General features: G+C 39.3%; 1 protein-coding gene across 2 annotated transcripts; it reads left to right on the forward strand.

The window, feature by feature from the left end:
• The first annotated feature begins 212 nt into the window (after window positions 1-212).
• Window positions 213-21,397, forward strand: LOC139463830 (RUN domain-containing protein 3B-like). 2 transcript variants are annotated; one of them, XM_071245199.1, is made up of 10 exons: window positions 213-373; window positions 3,059-3,174; window positions 3,916-4,049; window positions 7,063-7,148; window positions 10,799-10,888; window positions 12,089-12,169; window positions 13,276-13,432; window positions 13,547-13,704; window positions 14,824-14,976; window positions 15,641-21,397. In XM_071245199.1, the coding sequence occupies exons 1-10, from the start codon at window positions 276-278 to the stop codon at window positions 16,833-16,835; spliced, it is 2,268 nt and encodes a 755-aa protein (XP_071101300.1). In that variant the 5' UTR covers window positions 213-275; the 3' UTR covers window positions 16,836-21,397. The 2 variants fall into 2 exon arrangements, with proteins under 2 accessions (XP_071101300.1, XP_071101301.1); XM_071245200.1 differs by having other exon boundaries at window positions 13,294-13,432.
• Window positions 21,398-23,610: the final 2,213 nt, after the last annotated feature.

The raw sequence follows: 23,610 nt of genomic DNA on the forward strand, positions 1-23,610 counted from the left end.
ATGTATTTCTCTTTAGCCAACAATATACTATAGACAGTTTCCCAGTCGACCCGTTGATTGAATCCTAAAACCATTTGCTATTTATTTTTATTATATCTTTGAAATTATTTTTTTTGTTAAAAAGATTACTACCCACAAAACAAAAATGTTTAGTTTAAAACCTAAATTTGTCGATGGTCAAAGGTTAAGGTCAAACATAACCTATGGGCAAAGATCACATGAGCACAGAGCGTCATGTTTACATTTTCCGCCCGCCACCTGTAAACAATTGATAGATGAGGGTGGGAACGATGGATGACAACAGAAACACGAGCACCAAGCTTTCCAACCGACAGATCCAAGTTGCAAGACGAAATGTCGTTTCTGTTTGCAGGTAATGGTGACCTGTCATTTGTGAACATCAACATCGAAAATGTTGTCGCTCAAATTTTGTAGTTGATTTAGAGAGCTCACAGTTATACCTCGATGTAATCCTTCATGTCAGTGATGACGTATTCTATATCAGCTAAACGTCAAGAGAACAAAGGAAACGAACATCTAACTGAATGGGGTCATGCTAGCTCATTAAATATCACTTCCTGATGAATTGTCAAATTAATTCCAAGTGACATTAATCTCAGGACCAGAATAGGTTTTTGCTAATCAGCATGTATGTCTACTTCGTATTTCTTTGGTAGTCCATAAGTTATGTTGTATCATGTTGTTGACAGCATGATCTTAATTGTCCAATATCCTTACATGCTGACATTATTTTTTTATCATGTAGATTTTCTAATTCGTTTCGGATTTGAAACTCACTAGTTTTGTTCAATATTTGTCATTGTTCACAAGTGTCATTGTGATTGAAGCATGCATATTTATTTGATTTATTTTAGCTGTTTTAACGTCATGCCAACAACTAAAGATTTATTCTCATGGGTTTATCTTCTGTAAAGAGCTGTAACAGCTCACTCAAAGATGTATGTAGATATATACGCCTTTGGCTCAATGATGGTGTGTAGGCTTTATACTGAGATAAAAGAATCTTAAAATTAGGTCATGTATGTGTACTGATCGGTGTAGTACAGACTGTATTTCTAATTTCTGAATGTGTTGACCAGAAATGACTGATCAGAAAGGCGGAATCCTAGGAAGAATATTGAAAACGCATCGTATCATTTCTGGTCAGTAGTTGATGAGTATGTCTGGTTGACTCACATGATTAAAACCTGTGAGGACTACTGAAAATCTGTGGCTGCTAATTAATTAATTCACAAATCATGTCATATAATGTAAAACATGAGTCCAAATTGACCTGTTGACTATTTCAATATTACTTGTGGAAATTAATCATAGGCTAATTGATAATCAGAGTGATAGATGTCACAATACTTGAGGTGTGATAAAATATGTATTGCAACACTTTTTTAAATGTTAACTTGCACCATTATTTAATATTTAGTAGAAATATGCATGCTGGCTGACAAAGAGGCTGTTGCTATCAACCATTTTGTGTTTTGGTCAAATGACTGGTTAATTAAGGCTTAATTGTTCTGATAGTTTTATGCTTTTAGCATTTTGTTTAATGATGGGCGGTAAGGTAATAGCCCCAGTTTTTATCAGGTGCCATTAATGCAAACCTTTATAGATATTACATTTTGAAAATTCATGTCAAAATTAAAACCTGAATCAATACATAGATAGGCATGCCATGCACCATATGTTCTAAGATGTTTCACTGAGAGATCAAAGGTGCCGACAGTAATTTATCCTGTGATAAAGTACAATTTTAGAGTTACATCATAATGGGCTGATGTCATGATGCTGTTCAAATTACTCCCCTCACCCTTCAAGGCAAATCTGTAATTTATTACACTGCACATAGGGGTACAGTAAACTATATTTCTTCATTCAGGTGTAAATTTGCTGAAATACTTATGTGAATTGTGACACTCTCGACTGCACCTTATTGGTAAATGTCCTCTTTGCTACATCTAAAAAGTTTAAAAATGCCCATTACGACATACTAAAGAAGCAAAATTATGGTGAAAGTGGGCAAAGCGAAATATCTACATTTAAACATACCATAGTACCATACGAAAAGTACATTTCAAAATTTCATGGATAAGATCATAAACAGTTACATATTTCCGTCAATTTCTAATGTACAATGCTATTACATTGATGTTTTGTTTATTTTTTTGTTTGTTGTTTAACGCCGTACTCAGCAATATTCCAGCTATATGATGGCGGTCTGTAAGTAATTGAGTCTGGACCAAACAACCCAGTGATTGACAACATGAGCATCGATCAACGTAATTGGGATCGATGACATGCATCAACCAAGCATAGTTACCTTTTACGGCAAGCATGGGTTGCTGAAGAGCTATTCTACCCCAGAGACCGCCTCCGTGGTCTAGTGGTAGAGCGTCCGCCCGGAGAGCGGAAGGTCCGGGGTTCGATCCCTGGCCGCGTCATACCAAAAGACGTTAAAAGATGGTACTTGTTGTTACCCTGTCTGGCGCTCGGCATTTAGGGGCTGAAACAAGGACTGGTCAGCTCGGAGTCAGTATACTGTGTCTGAGTGGGGTATTCATGTTAAACTGCGGCATGGTATCTCAGTGGGCTAGCACTATAAATCGGCATCAGTCCGGACTAGTACAAGCAGCCACACAAACACACACGTACATGCACGTCGCTATATAAATGCAATAATCTTGGGCGCGACGTTAAACCCCATTTCACCTCACCTATTCTACCCCAGATCTTCACAGGCCTATTACATCGATGAGATCATACACATGATATAGAACATGATGCAGCTAGGTTATAAGTCAGTGTTGCTGTGTCACTCCCAATCACTTTTGTCATTGTAAGTGGGAAGTAATACACCTTTTGTCTGATACACTCTGCCATATCTTTAAAGTTTGAGGGTTTGACTCTTTGTTTCTGATTCTGGGCAGTGGATAACTCCTGATATGTGACAAGTTCTGCAGTGAAGCATACCAACAGACATCCTAACTGATTTCGATTATGCTGCTCAGTGTCCTGTCCACTTAACATGCTTATCATTTTTCAGATTCTGTGTGAAGAGCCTTATAGACAAGGCCTGTTTCAGCAACATTGATGATGAGTGTGAGGAATTCATCAACTTCTGTGCAGTTCTTGAACAAGTGCTCCTACACAGAATCAGGCGTATGTTGTCCAAAAACTGTCACATTTTGTAAGACATATAATCATGCTTGTAGTTTTTCTCAAATCCTCCTTATCTCATTGTAAATAATAGCAAGTTCTCAAAGCACCTACATATATATATATGTATGTATTTCTGAGTCCTTTGCTGGGATTTGTACCACAGACCTAATGGGAGTAGGTCAACCCCCACACTCCAGCTGAAATAAGGATGTCAACTGTGGGATGACTCCACACACCCTGGTACATACCTGGGGACCACCTTCCCGGAGAGCAGAAGATCCGGGGTTAGATCCCTGGCCGCGTCATACTAAAAGACGTTAAAAGATGGTACTTCTTGTTACCCTGTCTGGCGCTCGGCATTAAGGGGCTAAAACAAGGACTGGTCGCCTCGGAGTCAGTATGCTGTGTCTGAGGGGGGGTATTCATGTTAAACTGCAGCATGGCATCTCAGTGGACTAGCACTATAAATCGGCATCAGTCCGGACTAGTACAAGCAGCCACACACACACACACAATCACGAGCATGCATGTTGCTATATAAGTGCAATAATCTTGGAGGCGACGTTAAACCCCATTTCACCTCACCTCACCTCACCTCACCTCACCTCACCTCACCTCACATACCCGGGTGACCATGTGTATGTCCTCTTCCTTTACAATTATTGAATATGAAATTTGGTTTTTAGATGATCTCATTTTCAGTCAGTTGTTTCCAATAGGTACTATATTATTTATTTACAGCTCACAGAACATGGTACCGAGGTGGGGACAATCGCTCCTTTTGGGAGTATGTTCGTGCAGCGTGTCGACACGTGCCCCAGAGCTGTATAGCAAGCATAGATGCCATAGAGAATATTAAGTCTCCATCTGCTAAGGTGAGGTCATCGTTGTATGGATGCTATAGAGAATATTAAGTCTCCATCTGCTAAGGTGAGGTCATCGTTGTATAGATGCTGTAGAGAATATTAAGTCTCCATCTACTAAGGTGAGGTCATCGTTGTGTAGATGCTGTAGAGAATATTAAGTCTCCATCTGCTAAGGTGAGGTCATCGTTGTATAGATGCTATAGAGAATATTAAGTCTCCATCTGCTAAGGTGAGGTCATCGTTGTATAGATGCTATAGAGATTATTAAGTCTCCATCTGCTAAGGTGAGGTCATCGTTGTATAGATGCTATAGAGAATATTAAGTCTCCATCTGCTAAGGTGAGGTCATCGTTGTATAGATGCTATAGAGAATATTAAGTCTGCAACTGTTAAGATGAGGTCACTTAGATTCCATCTAGAATATTAAGTTGCCATCTATTCATGGGATTGTATAGTGAGTGAGTGAGTTGTGTTTATTGCCACTTCTAACAGTATTACAGTTATATCGCAGCATGTCAGCTTAATCATGTTAATGTGGGAGGAAAGCCCGAAGTGATGCAGGTCTTTGATGTTTACCACATCGGTGAAACCCACGAGCATGACCTAGAACCACAATCGAGGCGAACCAGGATTTGAACCAATTGTCAAAGGTTTCAGGCGTGCCCCAGGGATGCAACTCTGCACAGCGAATTGTGACAACTGGGCAACCAGTGGCCCCCCCTCCCATAATTGTTTAGATGCCATAGAGAATATATGAAGTTGCCATTTGTTTAGGATAGATGACTGTGTAGAAGCTTTAGAGAATATGAAGTCACATTCTGCTGAGATAGGGTCAGCAATGTATTGCTGGCACTGTCACGGAGTTTATGAAGTCTGCACCAATAATACATGAAATTGGATGTCACACAGTCTGCTCACTATGAACAAATCTTGTATAGGTGACAACCTGTCACTGCCACCTGTCTGCAGAGGTCTTGCTGACTGTATGTCATTGTACCCCATCAACAGCCACCCGGAGTCAATAACTTGTACATACAGGGTTTTTATCCCCCGCCACAAAGTGGAAGGGGGATATAGGAATGGGTGCCGTCCGTCCGTCCGTCACATTTCGTTTCCGGAGCAGATCTTGAAAACCGTACAATATTTCTTCACCAAACTTGGCACATAGATAGATCTAGTGGTGAACTGGTGCCTTTTGATAGTTTGGGATTTTTAAAAAAGTTATTTTTCGAGTTTCCATGGCAACGACTTTGATTTAGACTGAAAATGGTGGTAGTCCTCGTTTCCGGAGCAGATCTTGAAAGCCGTACCATATTTCTTCACCAAACTTGGCACATAGATAGATCTAGTGGTGAACTGGTGCCTTTTGATAGTTTGGGATTTTTAAAAAAGTTATTTTTCGAGTTTCCATGGCAATGACTTTGATTTAGACTGAAAATGGCGGTATGTTAAGATGAGGTCACTTAGATTCCATCTAGAATATTAAGTTGCCATCTATTCATGGGATTGTATAGTGAGTGAGTGAGTTGTGTTTATTGCCACTTCTAACAGTATTACAGTTATATCGCAGCATGTCAGCTTAATCATGTTAATGTGGGAGGAAAGCCCGAAGTGATGCAGGTCTTTGATGTTTACCACATCGGTGAAACCCACGAGCATGACCTAGAACCACAATCGAGGCGAACCAGGATTCGAACCAATTGTCAAAGGTTTCAGGCGTGCCCCAGGGATGCAACTCTGCACAGCGAATTGTGACAACTGGGCAACCAGTGCCCCCCCCCTCCCATAATTGTTTAGATGCTATAGAGAATATATGAAGTTGCCATTTGTTTAGGATAGATGACTGTGTAGAAACTTTAGAGAATATGAAGTCACATTCTGCTGAGATAGGGTCAGCAATGTATTGCTGGCACTGTTACGGAGTTTATGAAGTCTGCACCAATAATACATGAAATTGGATGTCACACAGTCTGCTCACTATGAACAAATCTTGTATAGGTGACAACCTGTCACTGCCACCTGTCTGCAGAGGTCTTGCTGACTGTATGTCATTGTACCCCATCAACAGCCACCCGGAGTCAATAACTTGTACATACAGGGTTTTTATCCCCCGCCACGAAGTGGAAGGGGGATATAGGAATGGGTGCCGTCCGCCCGTCTGTCCGTCCGTCACATTTCGTTTCCGGAGCAGATCTTGAAAACCATACCATATTTCTTCACCAAACTTGGCACATAGATAGATCTAGTGGTGAACTGGTGCCTTTTGATAGTTTGGGATTTAAAAAAAAATTATTTTTCGAGTTTCCATGGCAACGACTTTGATTTAGACTGAAAATGGCGGTAGTCCTCCTTTCCGGAGCAGATCTTGAAAAACGTACCATATTTCTTCACCAAACTTGGCACATAGATAGATTTAGTGGTGAACTGGTGCCTTTTGATAGTTTGGGATTTTTAAAAAAGTTATTTTTCGAGTTTCCATGGCAACGACTTTGATTTAGACTGAAAATGGTGGTAGTCCTCGTTTCCGGAGCAGATCTTGAAAACCGTACCATATTTCTTCACCAAACTTGGCACATAGATAGATCTAGTGGTGAACTGGTGCCTTGTGATAGTTTGGGATTTTAAAAAAAGTTATTTTTCGAGTTTCCATGGCAACGACTTTGATTTAGACTGAAAATGGTGGTAGTCCTCGTTTCTGGAGCAGATCTTGAAAACCGTACCATTTTTCTTCACCATATTTTGCAAATTGATAGGTCTAGTGGTGAACTGGTGCCTTTTGATAGTTTGGGATTTTTTTTAAAAGTTATTTTTCGAGTTTCCATGGCAACGACTTTGATTTAGACTGAAAATGGTGGTAGTCCTCGTTTCCGGAGCAGATCTTGAAAACCGTACCACATTTCTTTACAAAAAGGCTAATGCATTGCACACACCCGACATGTCATATTGGCGGGGGGATGTGAGTATTTCATGCTTGTTAATATGTGCTTCACAGCTGAACATTTCTCTTTCACCTCTCTTACAGGGCCGAGCCTTCATTCGGTGTGCACTAATGGAGAAGAAGTTGTCTGAGTATTTAGGTGCTGCAACCAAGCAGCAGCACATCACAAGGTCAGTCTGACAGCAAGGGTGAGGTGAGGTGAGGTGAGGTGAGGGGAAATGGGGTATTATGTTGCGTTCAACATGTTATTCCACCCATATAGTGATATGTGTGTGTGTGTGTGTTCGTTCGTGTGTGCGCTCGCAATTGTTTTAGGTATGGCCATTTGCGATAAGGCGGAACCCGGTCGCAAAAATGGCCTGAGAGGGACACGACACCCTATTTGGCTTGTCCCGGAATAACACGATTTGGTCATGAATGATACATTGTGTCACCTCCTTTGAGACCTACTATTATACTATTAATGAGTGCCATGATTGTACTGCACAGTGGGGAAGGGGAAGGTGTTGATTAAAAATAAATAAAATTCATTCAGGAGTCAGCGCTTAAAGACACATAATGTCCTTGTCTGAAAGAGGGAACAGAGAGGTTACCTAGTGGTTAAAGTGTTTGCTCGTCGCGTCAAAGGCCTGGGGTCGATTCCTTACATGGGTACTGTGTATGAAGCCCCTTGTTTGGTGTCTCCCGCCATGATATTTCTTGAATATTGGCGTAAAACCACTCAATCTTTTTCTATGAAAACATGGGTACAATATGTGAAGCCCATTTCTGGTGTCCCCCGCCGTGATATTGCTGAAATATTGCTAAAAGCGGCGTAAAACCAAACTCACTCACTCACTCACTCTATATGAAAACAACTTTTTTAGACCAATCTTTTGAGAACATCCAGCATGCCTAGTGAACCAGTTTTTTATGTACAACCTGAGGACAAATTAGTTTTTACTAATATTTTCTAGAACACATTATTGGCCCCTAATGGACAAAAACGTTAGCCCTTGAGAGCTAGCCCATAATCTGTCTAGAAGCCCTTCAAGATAACTGTAACAGGATTCTATGGTTATTTAGGACATAGATAAGAACTAGAGATTACATCAACATGCATTGTATTCAAGATAAGAGGGTTCAAATGGGTACAAAGTGATAACTGAGGTTTAGTACTAGGATTAGTGTAAATGTGTTACGGAGTTTAAGATAAGATATAAATAGAGACTATTAGCTGAGTATTTCTGTATTGTAAATACAGTAAACTATGGTTATAACAAACCCTTAGGGACCACTAATAACCATAGTTCTCTATAAGCATATATACAGTGTGTTTAAAACAAATGTCAGAGACTAAAAGAAAATTTTAGTTTTATTGGTCAATCTTATTAAAATCAGATCTTAGTTCTCGCTATGGCAAAACAAAGATTTGAGGACATAACATTACGGGTCACATCAGAACGACTTTTCATCCAACCAATCAAAGCATTGCTTACCAGATTGTGAAAGTGACAGTCGGAATGTGTTTTCTAATCATGCAACCTCGAAAACGGTAACACAGGGTATTCCGAACGACAGTCACGGCCCATAGGACTAATTCTGTCAAAGTAATTGGCTATCTCTGGCTTCCGTGGGATAAACATTTGAACAGTGGAGATGTTGCACAGTACGTGGGATGCGCTGCTATGCAATCTAAACCATATGTTCCAGAATGTTTGTTTGTTCAGTTTTCAGAATCTTAATCGATAGCTGTGTCAACATGTTTTGAAAGCGTAGTCTGAAATGGAAATCGCCAGGTTGAAACGAGTGCCATGAAGCTCGAGAAAGCTGCTTTCTAATTGACTGCTGTTTACTTCTTGTTACTCATTTCAGTGGTAGGTCAATGTTCGCAAAAGGTCGTTCTGACGTGACCTGTAGTGGGATGTCCTCAGATCTTTGTTTAGCGGGAGCAAGAACCTAGATCTGATCTTAATGAGATTGTTTTATTGTTCAGTTTGTTGATAGCGTTCGTTATAAATGTAGTTTACTGAAGAAAGATTTATTATCGTGATTATGTGAGCCTTTTGCTGAAGGATTTATATATTTTTATTTCATAATACATGATATTTACAATAAGGAAATATGTTGGGGTATAGAGGATATTTCATGTGTCAGGCAGATATCATGTTTCTCTCATCGAGTGATGGGAGAAAGGAAATAGCAGAAAAACGAACGTGAATATAAACACAAACACGGTTTATTGAGCAGCAGTTGTAACAAGTATATAACAATGTCAGTCAAAGAATAGGAATTACAGACTAGTTATCACTGCTGTCACAAGATTGCTGTGGTCAAAAGTTCTACCCACTCGTGTCAAGCTTGTTGACACCTTCTCCGCATACCAATCAGTGAACTGTTGTTGGTTCAATTATTTTATTGCCTTTGAACTTCCTTAATGCCAGTCAACAGAGTAATCATATAAACTGTGTGTTGTTTTTTGTTATTACGGAAGTGCTTTACTCAGTGCTGATAAATGGTGCTATTTGTGTTTGATACTCAGCCTTTGGCCTCATCTGCGAGCTTTTTGTTACTGTTATTAGTTACATGGTCCTGTGGGTGGGGGGAGTCACATTGATATAAATTTACATTTTTGGAAAGGAGTCAGCAGTCGTATTAATTTGGAGACGCATTAATATCCAGATTTACAGTATCATTCTTTAGGTAGTCAATGTTTACTTTAGAAACTGTGTATGCATACAGTGTTTGAGTGAACAGCCCAATTTATCATATATAAAATTGATTTAAGGCCATGCTTGTCTACAATAACACCCATACATCGATAAACTACTATCTAAACCTATTGGGAACATCAGACAATAGCATTTTGATCGTACAGACATGGCATCGGTTGATGGAGCAACATTAGCCAATCAGCTTTATGTTTAAGAGATGGCCAAGATTACACGGCAATGGTTTCAATGGGCTATGGAAAGTCTTCCATTTCAAATGTCTATCCAATAGATAGACAATGTCTAGAATTCAAAATCAGGCTTACCGCCCTTAAGACTTGTTCAGAATGCCCTGTGTTAGCCTTTTCAAGGTTGAAGGATTAGAAAACACACTTGGACTTTCACTTGTGTGATCTTGTAAGTGGCACTCTGATTGGCCAGGTGAAAGGTGATGGCCTGTAATGGGATGTCCTCCGATCTTTGTGTTGGAAAGGGCAATTAAGATCTGATTGTAATGAGATAATGTGTAGAAAATCTCGAGGGGAAACCTGATGTAGTCATGGTTGGTGTTCATCATTTGACTATGCATAGACTCGTTAGTCCAGCGAAAATATAACTCCAGCCTTGTTCGGCAAGGGTGGAAACTGGACTGTTATCTATTATAGTCAGTTAACTCCATTGCCTTGGGAAGATGAAATTAATGTACATTGCAACAATTGCAATTTTCATATGGTAATTTTAACACTTTCCATATGTAATGATAAGGTAAATTGTGACCACAGCAGTGCAGGCTAAGTTGTGTAAGGCGACACAATTCAGTGTGCAGAGTTGTGTCCCTTGGGCATGACACAAACCTATAGTCTCGGGTTCGAAACCCAGTTTGCCCTGATTATGTTTTTAGAATTGTCAGCACCATTCCCGTGCTTGCGGGTTTCATGAACATGGTAAAACATCTGAAATCTGCATCTCTTTCCTCCCTTATGAACATGATGAAGCTGACATCCCGTGATATAACTGGATTACTCTTCACATTGGCGTTAAACCCCACTGCTCACACTTAATCTTAGAGGATAATTGTATATGAATTGCAGATAATACACTGACAGACAAATCATTTGCTCTATTTTTAGGAAGCACTACCTAGATGGAGCCATAATGCTGTCTGAAGATGCCAACATGCTGTGTGGGGTGTTCTTGGGCCTCAATACTATAGACTTCAGGTGAGAAGGGCCCTCTAGATTGTCATACTGCATGGGGCGTTCTTGGGCCTCAATACTATAGACTTCAGGTGAGAGAAGGGCCCTCTAGATTGTCATACTGCATGGGGCGTTCTTGGGCCTCAATACTATAGACTTCAGGTGAGAAGGGCCCTCTAGATTGTCATACTGCATGGGTGTTCTTGGGCCACTATTAAGACAAAATTAGAAGTACCTGACAACTACACATGTTTAATGTTTATTTGACTCTGATATGTAGCCATGATAAATACACGTGTTTGATGTGTATTTGACTCTGATATGTAGCCATGATAACTACACGTGTTTGATGTGTATTTGACTCTGATATGTAGCCATGATAAATACACGTGTTTGATGTGTATTTGACTCTGATATGTAGCCATGATAACTACACGTGTTTGATGTGTATTTGACTCTGATATGTAGCCATGATAACTACACGTGTTTGATGTGTATTTGACTCTGATATGTAGCCATGATAACTACACGTGTTTGATGTGTATTTGACTCTGATATGTAGCCATGGTAACTACACGTGTTTGATGTGTATTTGACTCTGATATGTAGCCATGATAACTACACGTGTTTGATGTGTATTTGACTCTGATATGTAGCCATGATAACTACACATGTTTGATGTGTATTTGACTCTGATATGTAGCCATGATAACTACACGTGTTTGATGTGTATTTGACTCTGATATGTAGCCATGATAACTACACGTGTTTGATGTGTATTTGACTCTGATATGTAGCCATGATAACTACACGTGTTTGATGTGTATTTGACTCTGATATGTAGCCATGGTAACTACACGTGTTTGATGTGTATTTGACTCTGATATGTAGCCATGGTAACTACACGTGTTTGATGTGTATTTGACTCTGATATGTAGCCATGGTAACTACACGTGTTTGATGTGTATTTGTTTGTGATATGTAGCCATGGTTACTACACGTGTTTGATGTGTATTTGTTTGTGATATGTAGCCATGGTTACTACACGTGTTTGATGTGTATTTGTTTGTGATATGTAGCCATGGTTACTACACGTGTTTGATGTGTATTTGTTTGTGATATGTAGCCATGGTTACTACACGTGTTTGATGTGTATTTGTTTGTGATATGTAGCCATGGTTACTACACGTGTTTGATGTGTATTTGTTTGTGATGTGGTTTTAGCTTCTGTCTGAAGGGGGAAAACATGGACCTGCTGGGACCTCTGGTCATAGACTTCACACCATTCCTGCAGTTCCACCAGAGGTAATGTTCCTGGAACTGTTGCCTAGTTGTTTCAGGTGCTGGAATTCCCTGTGTTGAGTTCCGTATCTTTGGCATGCTAGAAACCTATGATTGTAGGTTCGAATCCCAGTTTGCCCCGATTATGTTTCTAGTTTTTTTAGCAACATACCCATGAGTATCAGCAAGTGGTAAACGTCGTTTTTCAAAATGGGGGGATATTGCAATCACGATGCGTGTTCGTCAGCCAGCTGTTTTCCGTTTTCCAAAATCGTTAAATACTTGTTGTTGAAACTTGCTATATTGATCAGTCTAATGGGGAACTGGTGATGATTTGGGATTTTGAAAAATACTGAACAGCATTATTATTTTCTTCACTGCACTGAAGGTATCCATTAGCCATGTACCAAAAGTGTGGTATAAGTAGCTAAACGCCATTTCCGAATTGCACCAGACCAGGGGGATATGTCATCTCCTGATGACTCTTGTTGTATATCACACAGTTTGATACATTATTTCTCTGTTCATTGTCCATCTATTCAAACATCCTTCGTTTGGCTGTATTGTGTAGAGTTCTATAATTGGTTTCCTTACAGGTTATATTAAGGCTATTCTCAAAAGGTAACAGTGTTTGTATGTAAAAGAGCATCTTCCTGAGGCAAGCATGTCCACTAGCCTATATCAAAGCCTAGTTCCTATCCTTGCCACATCAAGGACACTTTTCCTTGGCTCGACCCTGGCGCCACCTCAAGTTGTGCCCCTTGTAATGAAGATCCAATCAGATCACTGTTCTTATCTTGTTTAGCTTCTCAAAGATGGCTACTACCAAAGGGGACAACTACGTCGATCAGATAATAAAAAACATTCACGATTTCATCCCAGACACAAAAACATTAACAATTATTGGGGGTTTAAAAGATGAAAAAGACATTCGTGTAAACAAAGACAGGCAATCATATTTAGCACAGTGAAGTGTGCTTGATGTGGCAATGGTGGATTCAAGACTGATAAAAAGGCTAATGGACGTTCTTGCCTCGGAAAGATGGTAAAAGAGGAACAATTAATGGTTCAGTTTGAGAAATGTTGAAGAAGTTGAGCCATGTTTTTGAGTAATGTCCCCTGTACTCCAGTGCCGAGAGTGTTTCTAGTGACCTTGAGGAAATGAGAGAGCTGTCCAACTCCAGCATCAGCAGCAGCATCATGAGCGAGGATGTGGTGGACGACGCCAGCTGGCGGAACAAGTACAAGAACCTGGAACATAAGTTCAAGAGTGCCTGTGAACAAAAGGTAGACCATTTAACTATTATTTACGTACATCCGTTTCAGTTCCTTTTATGCTGACCTTGTTTCGGGATGACAAACAGGAAGTATTTCGTTGTCTAACTCTCACCTGTGTATCAGGGTTACCTGGAGGAGCTGGTGCGTCTCCGAGAGCGGCAAGTGGAGGAGATCTCCGCTGACAACCAGCGGATTGAGATGAGGCTGCAGTATGTGGAGGCGGAGGGGCAGCGAGACCGGCTGATGCTGGAGAATGTTGTGCTGGAGCTCCAGGAACAGCTGTAAGATACCTTTGTACATCGGTTACCATCAGTGAATCAACATCTGGCATGACATTGGAATACCAGAATTACAATTTCTTATTTGATACTTTATGTTGGGATCATGTACACAAGTGTGAAAAGGAGTTTGATGAAGATGTTTTACAGGCATGCTATATGCTGTTTTGGTAAATAATTTATCCATCTGATCAGAAATAATAATCAATTTGTGTGATTCTCAATATTGAAAGAGTTGCTGAAGCATTAAGAGGCATTGGGAAAGGTTTCCAATGTAAGGTTTATCAAAATTATAAGATGTGTTGTTTGCTTCGTTAACACAGGGAGATAAGTCTTATCTTCATCTATACGTTCTTGTCCATCTTTTTGTAAAACATTCACAATCGCAAAATACACTGTTACAATATTGGTTTAAATGTCAATCAACAATAAAAGATTGTCAAGATTTGTCTCCCTTTGTTAGCAGAGCATTGGTTTTAACATTGTTGTGTGATCTGTCTAGACTGTTGTGACTTTATCTATTTACTCTCAAGCATATCAGCCTTGAAACTCATACATCCATGTAGAATGTCTACCATGTTAGAGGCGATCTTGAACATGCCGAATGTTTTCTGTATCCATTCACAACGCAAGAGGAAATATGTTCCTTAAACAATTTGTCAATTTATACTTCAGAATGGAACATTAAAATTTTTTTGTGGACTACAGTAATTATCCCCTGCCCAACGAAGTTGGCGGGTGATATTGAAACGGGCTCTGTCCGTCCGTCCGTCATGTTTCGTTTCCTCAGAAACAGTTTAATATTTTTTCATGAAACTTTGCAAGTCTGTCAAGTACATGCTGAACTGATGCCTTTTGCTATTTAGCAATTTTAGAATTTTTTTATTTTTTACGTTTCCATGGCAACAAGATGGACTGAGGTTCCCAACTCTTATGTTTTTTTTACAATTTTACAAGTTACACCTCGGTTAAAAAAGGTTAGGGTTTGTTTAGATTTAATTATGTCATAATTCTGCAGCAGGGTCGGGGTATTTGGCCACGTTAGTGGCAAACTCTTGTTGTTTTCAAAACACCAGGACGAAGTTGCTATTGTCATGATTGTCAGATGTTGCTATGTTGCAGTGCGAAGGTGAAGTCTGAGCGGCAGACGCTGCACCAGAGGCTGTCTCTGCTGCTGTCCATGAGGCAGCCACCAGGACCGAGGCAGGTCCGAGAGATCCAAATGGCAGACATGGCAGGGGAGGGGATCCATTCCGTCGACTCCTCTGGGGAACTGTGAGTAGAGTGGATGTATGTTAGTCAATGTGTCAATGACTGCAATTTTGATTTAGACTATTTACAAAATGCCTAAATATTTCAGTTATTTTTCAAATTGACTGAAACATTTGTCCATTTACTTTATTATGAAAACAAATGCAAAACATTTTGATATTTAATGAGGTAGGGTATGGATTTTTGGCCCAAAGGGTTAGGTTGGCAGGTTGATGAAATAGAACTAAAAAAAATCCAATTTCAAATATACGTTTTTATTTCCTCTATTGATTCGTCTGAGTTCGTTTTTGGAGATTTATTTACTTTTGATAGCAACAATAAATGATTCGGTTGTTCTTACATTTTACTTATTTCTAGGCAGCAGAATATGGAAGAACACACTGCTTTTCAGTTGTGTTTTCTTTCAAGATTTGCCTCAGATTGGTCAATTAGTTTTTTGAGATCCCATACAAGTCTGCTGGTTGGAATGTTCAGCCTACATGATGTCATTAAGCATGTTTTTTCTCACATTACCATCTCACCTATGTGAATTAATACAGTACTATAAGTTCTTTTACCCAAGGCTTGGGAATTATGCCTAAGGGCAGATATCCTGTAACAGTAACTTGTTCATTGTTCTCTACAACTTGTTTCTACTCAATTATTGACAAACTTTTTCGGATTCCAGCGATTTAATAACCTCAACCCGTCACCTTCAGAGCATCCAGCAACAGGACAACAAGAGCCTTCTGTCAGGGTCATCCGGTCAGTTTACAGCGAAGGAGGACAACCACAGCATGATTCCACTGACCGGGTCACTCACAGATGTCCAGATTCGACCAATGGACACTCCAGTTCATCAGAGTGGGAAAACAGACAGTACAGAAATGTCTGAGATGCAGAGTCCCAGTCATCAAGGTGCTGATCCTTCTCTAGAAGCTCCCGGCCAGCAAAGACAGGAATCCACTGACAAGGAGAGCTCCACGGAGGTGGAGGCTGACTACCGAGAGAGGGCACCTGCTCTAGCTTTCCCTAGCTTCAGTTGCGTGGATTTGGATGGTTCCTTAGATACTTGTGAGGATGAAGATGCTGGTGATGAGTCTGCTTCAGCGGCAGAGGAAATGCTGGGTGATCCTTTAGGCATTGAGAAGGGTAGATTGGAACATGCAGAGATGGTTGATACAGCAGACAAAAATGTAAATCAGGAAACTGAACCTGGTTCTGAGGGAAACAAACTTGAAAGCAAAGACACCGATGATGTCGATCCTGATGCCAATAATTCCAATGGTGATTTTGTGGAGAGTAGTGAAAAGACTCAGACCGTTGATGACTATCATGATAATTCCCATGACGATTTAGTTGAGAGTAGTGAAAAGACTGACAGTGGTAATAGCGATTATGATATTGTGAACCCAGATATTGAAAAGTCTTCCTCCAATGAGTCCAGCATTGAACTGGCAGAGGCTCCGGATTCTGGGAAAAGTGATAATATGGCTATGGGCGACTCCACGGAAGATGAATATTTGAGGATTGGTAGTGATGAAGGACAGAGTGATTCCCTGACAGACATTCCACATGAGAAAAAAACCAACTCTGATAAGGAGGCTGATGATTCTAAGAAACAAGCATCTGATGAAGAAGAAATTGGTGAGACTGATCCTGCTGAAAATGTTTCATCCAATTCTGGGAACCAATTGGAGGGAGAGATCCAAGTTGCTTGTGAGCAGACGGCAAAAGATGCTCCATTGTCTCCTGGAGGGGATTCCGGCTCATCTGAAGGTGATAAGGAATGGGACTTTGTCTCAGACTCCCGAGGAAATGGACAGACGCAGAGTGCCAAAGAACAATCTGGTGATGATCAGAGTGATGAAGAAGCATCTTAACTCGGACATGACAAGATGAACTAGATGTAGTGTATAGTTAGTTTGAGAAAAAGAGTGCAATCATCATGAAGACTTGACAAATTGACCAAATATTTATTGGAATTTGCTTCACTTATATCGCCAGACAAGCTTTGTGTTTAAGAAAAACAATAATATGTACATTTAGGGTTAGAATGATACATGAATCAAGCTCAGAACTCCAGATAAAATAAGCAAAAAAATCACCATTACCAATTAATTTGGAGTTACATATAAGTATGCATGAAATAATAAAAAAGCCTGATAGTTGTCAACACTGTATCATTCCCCAATGTATCCTTTTCAGCTTGTGTACTTGAATGTCTTTACATATCTTTGTTTGCTGATCAAATGCAGACATCACCTCTTTATTAACTCTTCTGCAGTGAATAATGCATCATGTCTCACTTATTGTTATTGAGATTTGTATTGGTGTTGTGAGTTTATGCGACACACTTGGGGCAGCATTAGAAGTTATCTGTAATGGTCTTTTAAGCAGAATTATCTTAAAACTGTCTACCCATTGGTTTTAAAATACCCAAGTTAAAAAGTATTGAATTCCCAAAGAAAATTATCCAATACCCACTGTGAATGATAACATGAGTAAATACTCAATGGCCTAAGTTATTAATGGAGCCCTGCACACTAAAAGCATGTGTCAATTTAAAGTTTAGGGACCGGATTTGTTGAAATGATTTATATATTAAGGGATTAATATGATAAAATAATGCTGTCCCAAGAAACATTAATGAAGAATTTGGAGAAAACAACTCATTTTAAATCTTTAATCTCTACATTAAGGGCTTCAATTCAAGTTTGTCATCATGTGAATTAAGTATTCAATAGTTCTGTATGACATCTGTATTGTAGTGTAGTCATCTAGGGTGCTGCGATATTCTGTGCGGAGTTGCATCCCTTGGTCACACAAGATACCTTTGATCATGGGTTTGACCTGATTACGTATCTGGGTTTGTCAGCACCATACCTGTGCTCATGGGTTTCACCAAAGTGGTAAACATCTGAATTCTGCATCACTTCGGGATTTTGTCCTACATCAAGCTGAAACGCCGTGATATAACTGGAATAATGTTCAAATTGGTGTTAAACCCAACTCACTCATTTAGGGCGATTGGCAGAAAAGTGTAGAAGCCCTGAGTTATTTCCCTTCTTCGGATGGTGACTTGGACGTATATATCCTGTTAAAGTACCAGTTAACTATCTATCTTAGTGACCAGGCAAATAGTTGAGTTTCTCAAAGCATACACTGCAGGGACAAACTCCACTATTCACATTCAAAGCATATTGCATGATTTCATGTTCTCAGCTGTCCGGTTCATGCAGTCAAGTGTTTGTTGTTTAAGGCCTGTCCAATCTCGATAAAATCAGATCTTTGTTTTCGCTATCGCTGAACAAAGATCTGAGGACATCCCATTACGGGTCACGTCAGAACGACCTTTCATCCAACCAAACACAGCCTCGCTTACCAGATCATGAAAGTGACAGACGGAATGTGTTTTCTGATCATGCAACCTCGAAATATTTAACAGAGGGTATTTCGAACGACAGTTACAGGTTTTATGATTATATCCATACAATCTAGGCCATCTGTAAGCCATTCCAGAATGTTCCTTTTATCAGTTATACAATTTTTAACGGAGAATACGTCAAACTATGTTTCGAAGCGTAGTCGGAAGTTTGAAACTAGTGTCATAAGCTCGAGAAAGCTGCCTTCTGATTGGCTTATGTCGATTTCTTGTCGGTCATTTCATTGATCGGTCAAAGTTCGTGAGAGGTCGTTCTGACGTGACCCATAATGGGATGTCCTCAGATCTTTGTTTAGCCTTAGTGAAAACTAAGATCTGATTTTAATGAGATTGAGGCCTGTCATGTTTAAATGTACAAGTTTCACGAAGCACGAGATACTGTATACTTTACATCATATAAATGTACCCCATCTAACCAAAATATGGACCATTGGATGAAGTATTTACCTGTGCTTTAAAAATATTTAACGTGTACACTGCTGATACCAAAGACTTGATTCTCTGAAAAGTCCCTCTGTATCATACAAGCAATCGAAACATACAATGGCTGTCAAAAGGTTAACTCCTGTCATTTATATTTTTAGTCCTGTATATCAGATATATGTGGATAATGTAGTTATGAAAGATGAAGTAGATGTTCATTTTTAAATGTTGATAGAATGTGATTTTGACTAGAGTGACATGACAATCTGTACTCGATGTTTCTGAAGCAGGCAAGATTTGGAAGTGATATGTTTTTATGTTCAATGCAATTCAGTATTTTCTGACATAAAATGACAGTTATCATTCATTTGTGTAATAATATTAATATTTGAAACATGATGTTTTGTTTGTGAATGTGAACGATAGTCATTCATACCAGAAGCATTGATTCCTGGGACAGAATAATTACAGAGCTAGACATTAAAGGACTGTGAAAAATTGACACACATTTGTTTAGGGTAATACATCACGATAGTCATGCCCTGCCCCTATTGGTGGCTCCCCCCCACCCCACCCAACCATCCCACAAGTAGAACATTTGTACATTTGATACCCAGTAAGTTAATCAGCAGATGAAAATCTGTTCCAAATTTGGGTCAAGGTTTTTTTTAGTTTGATTTAGTTCGATTTTGTTTCAATTTATGTTTTCCTAGGACAGGCCCTGCTTATGTTACCATTGTTACAGAGAAGTTATGGCTTCAGAGCATCATGGTCATTGACTATCAAACCGAGATGAGAATCAATGAACAGGACATAATTGAGCTGTTATGACATTAACATGACATTTATTAGACATTTGCCACAGTGTTTCATTCTCCAACATGAGATTATTATATCATATTAAAAGTTGGACAAATTAACGAGAAATGATATTCAGTTTTTGATATGGTTTAAGTCTAAAAGCACATTTTCTGAATTTGCAAGGAATATTAAGTTGGTCACCAGGTTCAATTTGTAAGAAACCTGAAAGGGAGTCCTGTTGCATATCAGTAAATGTTGGGTTTTGAATAACAAATTTCATGCATTTCCCAGTAACATGATGGATCTACACATATCTCAATTGTAGGTTGACACAGACTTTTTCTATGTTGCATACAAAGCATGTTGTGTAATGCTGTGGTAGACATATGTTAGTTATGGTTTAAGCTTTGGCTTGTCTTGCCGAATACCCAAATTTATTGCTGGAATGTTGCTGGTAGTGGTACAATAGCATACCACCTTACTCACAGAATTGACTCAGATGAGTCAGGTAACAACTTATAGTCTAGATCACGTACTTTGATCACATACTCACTCTTGCAAGTGTTTGTTCAAATCCCGGAATCCCCCCAAAAGTACGAGAATCTGTACTTTACTAAGAAAGTGTTATCCCAAATATAACATTTGTTACATTTGACCACTTTCTAAATGGCATTGTGTATTCATAGCTTTCGGCCATGGGAACCATGCCAATTTACACTTGTCAGAGGGGTACTCAAAGTACGTGATCTAGACTACGAGTTGTCGGACTTTCATTTTTGTGGAAGCCTCGGTGGCCGAGTGGGTTAGGGCTAGATCGCTGACTTTGTGTGCTGGCGATTAGGTGCCTCACTCTGGCAAGTGTGGGTTTCAAATCCCGGACAGGACTCAACCCCAAAAAAGAACGAGAATCTGTATTTTGAAACGAAACGTATTATTCGTATTATTACGAAACTGTTATCCCAAATATAACATTTGTTAAATTTGACCACTTTCTAAATAGCATTGTGTATTCAAAGTATAGCAGCGATTGGGTAGCCTCATTGTTAAAGTGTTACTCCAACATGATAACAACGTGTGAAGCCTATTTCTCATGTCCACATTGTATTGATTTGATGTTGCTAAAAGTAGTATAAAGCCATAATCACACTCAAAAACAATAATGGCTGATTCTTGTGTACTCACTGATTTAACAGTGGTAAAATGTCTGAACATTGATATTGTGATGTTGAATGTAGCATCATTTGGGCATTTGTTAGTCATGTAAATACAGTGTTTGTTTCCCGACATGGATTAGCCTTTTTGTCTTGTGATAAAGTTGTACTGACAGGGTAATAACGTACCGTATTTCCTCTCTTAGACGTGAGGCGTCTATCAATTTTGCGCAAGCCATTGACCCGTGTCTTTTAGAGGCAGGTCGTCTATTCTGTATTGTTTTGGCACAGTGGCTACTCACTTCCTTACAGAATCCTACAGTTTTACAGTCATACAAAGGGTAATTTTGCAGGAAAGGGTTATTATTTACCTCCCTGCGTCTAGTAGAGGTCTGACTTCCATTGTTTGAATGGAGCAAATGATCGGCTTCTTTTAGAGGAAATACGGTAAACCCTCACTCTGTAACCCCGCATGTATACACACATATACACATTCCTGGTCAGTCATGCTTTCCTGGCAATATGACTTGTTTTTCCTCATTGTTTCTTTCATGAACATTCTTATTCTTTAATGTGTATTTTCATTTTGATCAACATTATATTTTAATGATTTGAGCATAATAAAGTATTTTCAACTAATATCTTTTTTAATTCATTGAGTATGCTGTGAAGTAGACAGTATGTATCAATGATAATTTGAAAAGTTAATCTTATGAGTATGAATAAGTAAACATGGCAAAAAATGAACAGGGCTCACAGGTACCCTGATCTCCATCAGCTGAAGAACAATTTTGATATTGGTGATATGTTGATGCCTTAACGTTTTGTGCCAGTTTCTCTTGAAAAGCACAATAATCTAATAGTAATGGCATGATTCAATGGTGCCTTGTGGAAATTGGTTGTCCCCCAAAATGCTGAGATTCTTTTGAATGTTCTGACACTGTTTCCAACACGCGTCTTAATAATATAGAACCTTTTTCCAAATGTGAAAACACTCCATGTTGTAGTTTTCAACTAAAAGATGCAAAAGAATTTGCAGGACAAAGCCAAAAAAAACCCAACAAAACACTTTTATGTCGGTGATATAAAAATATTTTTAAGTTCAAAACATGAAAAAGGCAATATTGTTTCTGAATACCCACTTATTGAAATCAAACTTTGCACTGCACCTCTCCTTTTGGTATAGACACCGTACCTCTATCTGGAAAAGAATCTATGAAGTAGTTTTAAGTCGCACAAATGTTTAAGTAAATTTATTTCTTGGTTCAGATCATGAAAACAATATGTTTTCAGAAAATACACTTTGCAGTTCACCTCTTCTATTGTATAGAAAGTGTTTCTTAAATTTGAAAAGCATCCAAGAAGTAGTTTTCAAGTTAGAGGTCGTACAAATGTTTATGTAAAATCGTTTTGAAAAATTCCAAATATTGAAATCAAACTTCGCACTGCACCTTTCATATTGGAACAATATATGATCGAGTCTGGACCAGATAATCCAGTGATTGATATTTTGAATAAGAGCAGCTATCCACGATGTCGGGTACGTTGTCACCGAGTGTGAGAACACGATCCATATACGACCGTCATTGGTTCTTAGGAACCAACAGTATTAGATAAACCTATAAATAGACATCTCCATAGCTTATTTTGTTGGCTTTATTTCTGTTTAGGTCATTTTGACCCTATTCCTTGAAGTGGCCTTCGCTTAAATCAATCGAAGGGCTTTAAGGTGATTTCAAAATCTTTCTTCCCATCGACGATGTTTTTTTCAATCTGTCACACTTTCGATCAGTAATGTCATGTCATGACCGTAAATTGAGTCAGGTCGAGGTCATTCATAATATTTGTTCCAAATTATACAGATACACACGTTGTACATCACGTTTCCTACAGAGATCCTGTATTATGGAAACAGAACCTGGATACAACGTCACTATTTCTTCTACAACAGCCAAAACGGCACCGTTTACACTATTTAGCGTACGGAAAGAAAAGTAGAGAAAACAAACGACAGCACTTATACTGCACAGACAATACACATGGAGACAGGGTTATCTTCTCTATTCTTTCAGTGCAACGTTTCCATGCAGATGTTGGTGCCTTTTTCTGGCAAATTAAATTGAATTATTATTTTTTTTAAATTAATAATTTGTATAACGCATTTTCCAATAAACAATTTCTCAAATGCGCTTTGACCATGAATGATCTAGTCAATGGCTCCCTTGAATATATATGACGGCGGTCTGTAAATATTCGAGTCAGACAATCCAGTGATTGACACCGTGAGCATCGATCCATGTAATTGGGATACGATGACATGCATCAACCAAGTCAGCCAGCCTGTCCTCCAGATCCTGTTCATCTCTTACGTCAAGCGGGGCGGTCGGGTAGCCTAGTGGTTAAAGCGTTCGCTCGTCACGCCGAAGACCCGGGTTCGATTCCCGACATGGGTACACTGTGTGAAGCCCATTTCTGGTGTCCCCCGCCGTGATATTGCTGGAATATTGCTAAAAGCGGCGTAAAACAATACTCACTCACTCTTACGTCAAGCATAGTCGCCTTTTACGGCAAGCATGAGTTGCTGAAGACCTATTCCTACGCGGATCTTCACGGGCCGCTGATATCCAAGATGTGTGGCGATAAGATCTATTGAAAATTATGACATACTTATTACTTAACGCTTGGTAATTATGTCTACAAAACTCTAAAAACGTTGAGGCAGGGAGTATAGTCTCCCTGGGGGAGGAATGAGGATGGCACGGGTCCGTTGTCGCGCTATTATTTGGTGCGGTATAGAAGTGGTGCCGTATTAGCTTTAACCCGTCAACTAGGAAATAA

Source organism: Haliotis cracherodii, unplaced genomic scaffold (assembly GCF_022045235.1).
Source record: "Haliotis cracherodii isolate W230 unplaced genomic scaffold, xgHalCrac1.p SCAF_16, whole genome shotgun sequence".
Taxonomy (NCBI): domain Eukaryota; kingdom Metazoa; phylum Mollusca; class Gastropoda; order Lepetellida; family Haliotidae; genus Haliotis; species Haliotis cracherodii.

Coding starts and splice junctions, on each gene's coding strand:
- LOC139463830 (XM_071245199.1), top strand. CDS start 276: ATGAGGGTGGGAACGATGGATGACAACAGAAACACGAGCACCAAGCTT. Junction 4,050..7,062: donor TTAAGTCTCCATCTGCTAAG/GTGAGGTCATCG, acceptor CCTCTCTTACAG/GGCCGAGCCTTCATTCGGTG. Junction 10,889..12,088: donor CTCAATACTATAGACTTCAG/GTGAGAAGGGCC, acceptor ATGTGGTTTTAG/CTTCTGTCTGAAGGGGGAAA.